The following is a 9,818-nucleotide window of genomic DNA, read 5'->3' on the forward strand; positions in this document are numbered from 1 at the left end:
GTAATCACCCCTCTGCAGTGCTCCCACCTGGGGGTCTTCTTTAACTGGAGGAGGGAAGGGAAGGGAGTTCCTGGATGGGGGTCCCTTCTTATCGCCCCCTGCAGTCCTCCTAGCTGGGGGTCTTCTTTATCTGGAGGGGGAGGGGGGAGAATTCCCGTATTCCCATTTGATCGCCCTCCTAGCTGCGAGTCTTCCTTATCTAGAGGGGGGAGGAATGGGAGTTCCTGTATTCCTAAGTGCGGGTTCCATTCTGATCACCCCCCTGCAATCATATTATCCAGGGGTCTCCTATAACTGGGGGCAGGGGGTTCCTGTATACCTGGATGGGGAACCCATGTATAATGTCATCACCACCCTATGGCCCTCCTGGTGAGGGGTCTCCTTTAACTAGAAGGGATTTATGTATTCCTTGATGGGCCTTTCCCTGAATTTGTGTGTATTCTTGGATGGGTGGAAGGGAGTCCCTTCTAATCACCTCCATGCACTCCTCCTGTTAAGGGGCCTCCTTCTCCTGGAGAGGGGTTAGTACACCTGGAAGTGTGTGTGTGGGTGGGGGGGGGGTCCTGACTCCAGTTGGGGTTCTTATATTACTCCTTGCACTTCTGGATGGGGGTCCCTGATTACTCCTTCATTATGGGTGCCTCTAAAATATTGAGCTCTCTGATTAGTGCTCCTGGGCTGTTGTACAGAGTACTCCCTGTCCCTTTCACACCAACCTCTGTTAGCATTAGCTGACCTGAGGGGATGTATTGGGGACAGACTGAACTGGGAATGATTATACTGAGGGACAGACTGACCTGGGAAAGATTATACTGAGAGACAAACTGACCTGGGGGATTATACTAGGGGACAGACTGTCCTGGGGGGAATGTACGGGGGTACAGACTGTCCTGGGGGGATAATACTGGGAAATAGACTGACTTGAGAGGATGTACTGGGCAACAGACTGACCTGGGAGGGGGGGGGGGTTAGAATGGGAGACAGACTACCCTAGGGGGATTGTACTGGGGGACAGACTGACCTTTTGGCCACCCCCCACTGTTCATCACGGCACCACATTACTGCTCTTCCTGGGCACCCAAAAGTGTCCTAAGTATTTTATAATCCTATAGTGTATCCTGCAAAAAAAAGAAAATTGCAGTCCACCGCTAAAGTGTTCGGGTTTGGCTTGATGAAAAGGTGGCAACCCTACCCTAGGACAGAAAGTGTTTTACTAGCAGGATCACCAGAAGAAATAAAATTAAAAAAAACGAAAAATGAATGAAACCACCGCATCTACAGACTGATTAGCTGCAATATATAAAATGTTTTTGTTTCTTAGTTCAGTTCCACTTTAACACACATAGTCCTACAAAGATGCTGCAGTGAATAGCTGTGGGTTAGCCTCACGGGAATGCATAGGATTTTCTACTTGAAATGCATGTTCATGCAGTAAAATGCATATATTATACTGCAGGAAAACAGACATGAGATAACAGCCATAATGCCTAAAGCTGCATTTCTATATAAAAAAAAAAAAACTATTGTGAAAGAGAGTGCTAGGTAAAACAAAACACATGCCTCCAGGTGATGTTCAATGCTGCATTTGAAATGTGGGCTGTAGGTGTAAGTGTTTGGAGGAAGGAGGAAAGTTGGGAATTCCTTACTGATATCTCAATGCAGTGTCTGAGCCCCTTTGTGTAAGGTAGAGGGCAGCATCTATACAAAACCAGGTTTATTTAATAAGGGGCAGAACATAATTCAGAGTGTGGTGACCTGTGGCAACCAGTCAGAAATATTTCCCTAATAGGACATTGAACTAAAATTTGATAATTTTGGTGCACTTTGCTAACTAGGGCTTCACTAGAGCATTAGGACAGATCCAAATATTTTAATTAACCGCTTCAGCTCCGGAAGATTTTACCCCCTTCCTGACCAGAGCACTTTTTGTGATTCGGCACTGCGTCGCTTTAACTGACAATTGCCCGGTCGTGCGACGTGGCTCTCAAACAAAGTTGACGTCCCTTTTTTCCCACAAATAGAGCTTTCTTTTGGTGGTATTTGATCACCTCTGCGATTTTTATTTTTTGCGCTATAAACAAAATAAGAGCGACAATTTTTAAAAAAATGCATTATTTTTTACATTTTGCTATAATAAATATCCCCCAAAAATATATAAAAAAAAAACATTTTTTTTCCTCAGTTTAGGCCGATCGTATTCTTCTACATATTTTTGGTAAAAAAAAAGGCAATAAGCGTTTATTGAGTGGTTTGCGCAAAAGTTATAGCGTTTACAAAATAGGGGATAGTTTTATGGCATTTTTATTAATAATTTTTTTTTTACTAGTAATGGCGGTGATCAGCGATTTTTATTGTGACTGCGACGTTATGGGGGACATGTCGGACATTTTTGACACATTTTTGTGCGATAAAAATGCACTGATTACTGTGTAAATGACACTGGCAGTGAAGGAGTTAACCACTAGGGGGTGGGGAGGGGTTAAGTATGTCCTAGGAGAGTGATTCTAACTGTAGGGGGAATGGGCTGTGTGTGTCACTACGCTGATCACTGCTCCCGATGACAGGGAGCTGTGATCAGTGACACTTGTCACTAAGCAGAACGGGGAGAGGCTGTTTACATCAGCCTCTCCCCGTTCGTCCTCTCCGTGAGGCGATTGCGGGTATCCCCGCGGCGATCGAGTCCGCGGGACCCTTGAGCCGACTCACGGAGCTCCCGGCCGGCATGCGCATGCGCCGCCGGCGGCACGCACGCAATGACACGGTGGGGAATTCAAATGGACGTACCTGTAAGTCCATTTGCCCAGCCGTGCCATTCTACTGACGTACATCGGCGTGCGCCGGTCGGGAAGTGGTTAAAGGGTTTGTTCACCTTTACTAAAAGGCGAATAATACCAAGAGTATTATTCAACTTTAGTTAAAGCTACACAGATTGTTTTTATCTACAGATGTCCCTTGTCTGTATAGGCAGTTTTTTGGGGAATTATGCCTTTAAATCAGGGGTCCCAAACTGGTGGCCCTCCAGCTGTTGCGAAACTACAAGTCCTATCATGCCTCTGCCTGTGGGAGTCATGCTTGTAACCGTCAGCCTTGCAATGCCTCATGGGACTTGTAGTTTCGAAACAGCTGGAGGGCCACCAGTTTGCGAATACTTATAAAGAGTTGGATACTTATAAAGAGGAATGCCATGTACCCATAAATCCATCATGTACAGATGATCCAAAATGATTTACATTATCAAGATTTCTAATACCAGGCATGACTCTCTTAATGGTAAGGGGTCACAAGGACCTGTGAGCCTCTAGCAGTGTGCTTGGGAAGTTGCAGAAAGTCAGATAGAGCCAATCATATGTTGACTGAAGAACGTCAGCATCATCTAGCTCTTTGGCTTTATTGTCTCTGGCCTGCCCCTGTCATTTGTTACATTTATGGCAGAGGAAACTCTGAGTTTGCGCTCCTCCAGCACTGACAGCTCCATACTCTTTCTTTCTGTTCCATTAGTAGCTGCTGCCATCTTCCCTGCCACTTCTTCCAGACCGTCTTCTCTCTATGGCTGCTGGGAGGTCAGCGGCTATGTAATTTCTGCATGACTATTGGATAACAGATGTATATTAACTATATCAACCCTTATACTCTTACTCCAAATAAATAAGACCACACCAGCTTTTGGAGTAATAAAAAAGGCCGTAGCAGCCTACTTTATTTTAACATATCAAAAATATAAAATATAAAATAATAAATTCTGTCATAGAAAAACAATAACCAAAAACATCTGTTATACAACCTGTTATCCAAAAGAGCGTTGGTCTGAGCAATCGCTTAGCAAAAACAAACTGATGGCGATAACAACTATAGCACTGCAGCCCTAATCCAAAATCTCCAATAGGCCTCAAGCCGACAAGCTGGCTCAGAGACTGCCGTGACCGCAGTGCCCCATTATCACTTCCCGGCTAACCTCCGTTAACCGGGAACCAAAAAACCTCCGGACCCATATCAGCGCTGGATCCCCACTCTTACTTTTTGCCATCTTCCTTCCTTTGCCCAGACCAACGCCCGCCACTGCCACGACATCTTCTCCTTTTCACCTGTGAACAAAAGAAAAACACCATACCCTTCTACGCTAACATTTTTTTTTTTTTTTTTTTTATTTATTAGGGAGGGTGGGCGGGAACTTTCCTAAACTTTCTGTTGTCCCTCCCAGCGCAGAAACTCCTTTTAACTAGTCCCACCCCTGATCCTCCCTCCCCCTCGGCTCTAAACTCACCAATTAACTTTAACCCTTACACTGCTACCATTGTCATGTGCGCCCTTTGCATACATCATTGCATGCTGTTGCTCCAGGCTTTTCTTGACTATTGGATAACAGATGTATATTAACTATATCAACCCTTATACTCTTACTCCAAATAAATAAGACCACACCAGCTTTTGGAGTAATAAAAAAGGCCGTAGCAGCCTACTTTATTTTAACATATCAAAAATATAAAATATAAAATAATAAATTCTGTCATAGAAAAACAATAACCAAAAACATCTGTTATACAACCTGTTATCCAAAAGAGCGTTGGTCTGAGCAATCGCTTAGCAAAAACAAACTGATGGCGATAACAACTATAGCACTGCAGCCCTAATCCAAAATCTCCAATAGGCCTCAAGCCGACAAGCTGGCTCAGAGACTGCCGTGACCGCAGTGCCCCATTATCACTTCCCGGCTAACCTCCGTTAACCGGGAACCAAAAAACCTCCGGACCCATATCAGCGCTGGATCCCCACTCTTACTTTTTGCCATCTTCCTTCCTTTGCCCAGACCAACGCCCGCCACAGCATCCCAATAGTAACACCTTACTCTTGGGTGCCCCTCCACACCCGAATAGCACGCTGAATGGCATCTTGCAAGCCTAACGCCCACAAATCTGTACCCACATCATTGAGGTGCACCCCATCACGTCTCAGATACCGCCATGTTTCGAATTCCAATTCATTATGCCGAACAGCTAACCCCCCATTACTGACCACAAACTTACTGATTTCCCTGTTGATCTTCTTCCTGGCTCTGTTCACCCCCTCCACTGACCTAGCCATTCTCCAAGACATCCTGGCAACCATGTCCGACCAAATAATGATCATCTGCGGGAACTCCTTCATCAATCGCCAAATATCAAACTTGATATCCCGCACGATGTCTATCATTGAGCGAATGCCCAAATCGTTCCCGCCAACATGTATCACCAGGACATCTGGAGGACCCTCTCTGTTTGCGTATCGCTGTACCTCTTGAACCAACCTTCCCCACAACATCCCCGGTATCCCAAACCACTTTATATACACTTCCCGTCTGTCAAAACTTAGTTGCCTACCCTCAGGCCTAGCGTCTCCCCTCCGAGCCCCCCAACATACATAAGAATGGCCCATAATCCAGACCATTCTCGGTGCTGCACCTGAAATTAGAAGAAAACAAAACACTATTCTCAACATTGACTATACCAACTATAATACTTGTCCTAATCAGATAACTAAATGTATGCCCCACATAAACCAACAGAAAGCAACCCTGTCCCTTATAATTGTATTGCCAGTTGTGGCCTAACATAAGATTGGAATCTGTTCGATTCCCACCGTCCGATCCTTTTTATCACCTCCACATCCAACCCCAGCCTGGCCGCTTCCGTCGCGGCTCCAATCCTAAATGAGTGGGATGAAAAATCCTTCTCCTCCAGCCCCAGCCCCTGTAAACATTTTTTAAACACAGCTACAAACTGGAAACGTGACAACCAAGTACCCTTTTGATGCACTAGTAAGGGGCCTTGAAAATCCGGCCTAACCTTCAAGAATTCCCGGACCGTGCCCACCGGGCACTGGGGGGAACCATGAATAGGATAAATTCGCACCATCCTGCCTCTTCCCCCCTGATCCGTCTTCGACTTCCTCAAAAATATCGATACCCCCTCCTCATCAAGTTGCACCTCCTGTAACCTAATTCCCCCTTGCACTTTTTTGGAAGGACTAACTAGCTCCCCTATCCTAAACGCTCCAAAAAATGCCAACACGAAAGCAACCTTAAACAAAACGACCTCGTATTCAGATGAGCAAACCACCCCCAACTTATCCACAATACCCCTCAATATCTCAAAAGTTACCGGTCTCCTCGAATCACGCTTAACCACCGCCCTCCTGTAACCCTTCAACGCTTGTCGTACCCAAAATTCCTTGGTGACGTCGGGCTGCCCTTGTAGTTTGAAAAGGAAAGCCAAACCGGCCAACTGCGTATTCATCCTTGACACGGACACGCCCTCGTCCAATTTCTGGACCACATAATACAGCAATAGAGAACTTACTCCTTGGCCTACCGGATCCTCCCCCAAAGCTTGTACAAATGATATCCATTCCTGCCATACCCTATTGTATGAGGCCCATGTATTCTCACTTACCGACCGCTTAATCCATCCCTCTATGATGCCAGCGCAATCTCCCACAGCCAGTCTGGACAAGGTATCCCTTGTTGCTCCGCGTCCGGCGCCAACTCCCGGAACCTGTCCCACTGGAAGCGAGACAGCGCATCAGCAATAACGTTTTCCACCCCCGGCAAATGCACAGCATGAATGAAAACATTCAGTTGTAGACATCTTAGGATTAAATGCTGCAGCAGTCTGATCACCGGCGGAGATGACGCCGTGACCCTGTTTATCACTTGCACCACCCCCATGTTATCCCCATGAAAGCGCACTTTCAGATCCCTGAATGATGCACCCCATAGTTCCACTGCCAGAACTACTGGAAACAATTCCAGTAGAACCAAGTTCTTCGTGAAGCCCTCTTCTATCCAAGCTTGTGGCCACGGACCCGCGCTCCATTTTCCCCGGAAAAAAGCACCAAAACCTGTTGATCCTGCGGCGTCGGTGAACAATTCCAAGTCAAAGTTACTGACTGGTCCTGACATCCACATTGCCCTGCCATTAAAGGATTCCAGGAAGGTATGCCATACCTTCAGGTCCTCCCTGTGCGTTTTCCTCAATCTCACGAAATGTTTAGGCGATTTTATCCCGCTCGTGCTGGCCGCCAGCCGGCGACTGAACACTCTCCCCATCGGAAGTATGCGGCAAGCAAAGTTCAGCTTGCCCAACACCGATTGCAACCTACGCAGTTGTACCTTTTTAATTCCTATCAGCCCTGCCACTTCTTTTTTTAAATCCTCCAATTTGTCAGCAGGCAATCTGCATTCCATTGCATCCGAATCTAGCACGATACCCAAAAACGTGATGACCGCGCAGGGTCCCTCCGTTTTTTCGGCCGCCAGTGGAATGCCGAATCTGCCCGCTATATGCTGCAATGAAGCCAGCAACACCGCGCATACTCTAGAAGAGGCCGGGCCTATGCATAGAAAGTCATCCAAGTAGTGAATTATCGAATTCACCCCGGATACATCCCTTACCACCCATTCCACGAAGGAACTGAATTGTTCAAATATCGCGCACGACACTGAACAACCCATGGGTAAGCATTGATCGACATAAAAACCGCCGTTCCAGTGGCACCCGAGCAACCGGAAACTATCCGGGTGAACCGGCAACAGACGAAACGCTGATTCTATGTCTGCCTTAGCCATCAAGGCGCCTTTCCCATAGTGTCTCACCCACCGCACCGCAGCATCAAAGGACGTGTACGTCACTGAGCATGCATCTTGATCTATTGCGTCATTCACGGATCCCCCTTTCGGGAAGGATAAGTGGTGAATGAGCCTGAATTTGTTGGGTTCCTTTTTGGGCACCACGCCCAGCGGGGACACCACCAAATCAACTATGGGTATTACTGGGAAAGGGCCAACCATCCTCCCCAATGCCACTTCCTTCTGCAGTTTCTCCGAAACCACTTCAGGATGTTGCAGGGCAGACTTTAAATTCTTGGGCACCGGGGGAGTCACTGATAAACTACATGGAATCCTAAAACCCCGCGCAAAGCCCTCTTCCAATAACGATGCTGCCTCTCTGTCAGGATACTTACCGAGAAACGGCCGCATCCTTTCCACCATCACCGGAGTCCTCCCTTTTGTTCCCAGCCTCTCCCTGTCGGCCTTTTCCTTGTTTAAAGCATCTGGATGATGGATGTGTTCCCCCGCAGCCTGAGCACTCATGCTTATACTTACATGTTCCGCCAAACTTACAGGATCCTGAGTTATACTGCCAACAAACCCCTTTCTTGTTTCCAGCCGAATGTCCCTGGGTGAACGGTCCACCGGCTCCCCCCTGAAAAAACTGGTTTTGTGCCCTCGCCGTTGTCATCAAGCGCATCCATAGGCTGATGTCCTTATGGTCCCACCGTAGCTCTGGGCGAACCGCTCTCCTTTGCCTAAACTGTTCATCGTATCGCAACCATGCCGAACCTCCATATACTCTATACGCTTCCCCAATCGCATCCTGATAGCAGAAAAGCGCCGAACAGTGTTCCGGCTGCTTCTCCCCTATCACACTTGCCATGATCGCGAACGCTTGTAACCAATTCGTGAATGTCCTAGGTATCAGCCTATACCTTCTCTTTTCCTCATCTTCTTTTTTAGAGTCATCCGGCTTGACTCTATCAAGATTGAACTTCTCCAAGGGCAGCAATGAAAATATTTCCACATACTCACCCTTCCATAATTTCTCCCGCACTTCCTGTTTCAAGTGCGCTCCTAACGGCCCTTCGTAGCACACATACACCTCACAGCGAGCCGCGTCCGCCAGCCTAATGATGTCCTTCCTTGCCGCCGCCTCTCCTGTCGGCGCTGTTTTTTCCTTCCCCTGAGCAGCTCCACTCCCCGTAGCTTGCTGATCAGGTGACGTGACCACAGCCGCAACCGCTGTTGTCGGGTCCCCTCCAGCCCTTCCTAAATCCTTCCCCGTCTGCTGTGTCCATGCAGCTCTCGGGCCCTCCCCCGGCTTCTCTGCAGCCTCCAACCTCTGCACTAGTTCCTTAATTCCCGTTAAAAACCCCAGGAAACCCTGTGTTCCTGCACCTATGCCAGACCCCGCTATGCTGTTTTCTAAACCTACAATCCCCGATCTAACATCTGATGCATCATTTAAGCTAGACAGTGCATTGATCTGTGTTGGCTCACCTGGCTGCCTAGGTGTTGACCCATCAGCCGACCGTCTGCCCTCTTCTGGCCCCATCCTCCTGGGCAGGGGGGCCGCATCCTCCTCCGATCCGGATTCCTCCTCTCTTCCGCTCCGACCTGGCTCTTCCTCTGAAGCCGATGGAGGCCCGCCCTGGATGTGTACCGCGGCTGCCGCGTTGCTCGCCATCCTTCCCCTCCTCCGCGCAGCGAAACCTCCGGTGGACTTCCGGCTTGCCTTCCCGGGACCGGTGTGTGCTACCTCAGCCCTGCTAGCCTCCGCTCCGGTAGCTGTTAGTCCAGCCCTGTTTCTTTCTCCTCTCTGCCTTTCCCCTGCCGTGGAACTAGAAGGCCCGGGGATCCCTGCAGGCAGTGCAGCTGAAGCAATGGCGGCGCTCCCCGCCGTCATCCTGGGGGCGGGGCTTGCGCTCTCAGTACGTCTCCCGCTCCGAGGCCTAGCTGTGGCCGGATCCCAGTCACGTCTCTCTTCTTGTCCCGCCGGGGCCGCGCGCCCGCTGGCCCGCTCTCTCACTGCAGCACGTTTTGCCGGAGGGCCCCCCGGGAGTCTGGATGACAGACTACCCGAGTGCCGCTGCGCAGACGTCATGCGGTCCGGCGAGAACCGCTCAGGAGGCCGAGAGCGGCGCGCTCTAGTGCCGCTTCTCTCTCCTACACTTGCCTGCCTAGTTGAGCCCTGTAGCGCGGCTGCGATAGTCTCCTGCAGCCACTCGGC

The 9,818-nt window shown here is 48.9% G+C and overlaps 1 protein-coding gene across 1 annotated transcript; it reads right to left on the reverse strand.

The window, feature by feature from the left end:
• Positions 1–5,555: 5,555 nt before the first annotated feature.
• LOC141127705 (integrase/recombinase xerD homolog) lies at positions 5,556–9,275 on the reverse strand. Its single transcript, XM_073614446.1, has 2 exons — positions 9,089–9,275; positions 5,556–6,535 (listed from the first exon to the last, which is right to left on the reverse strand). The coding sequence occupies exons 1-2, from the start codon at positions 9,273–9,275 to the stop codon at positions 5,556–5,558; spliced, it is 1,167 nt and encodes a 388-aa protein (XP_073470547.1).
• Between the last annotated feature and the right edge of the window lie 543 nt (positions 9,276–9,818).

Source organism: Aquarana catesbeiana, linkage group LG01 (assembly GCF_042186555.1).
Source record: "Aquarana catesbeiana isolate 2022-GZ linkage group LG01, ASM4218655v1, whole genome shotgun sequence".
In the NCBI taxonomy this organism is placed as follows: Eukaryota; Metazoa; Chordata; class Amphibia; order Anura; family Ranidae; genus Aquarana; species Aquarana catesbeiana.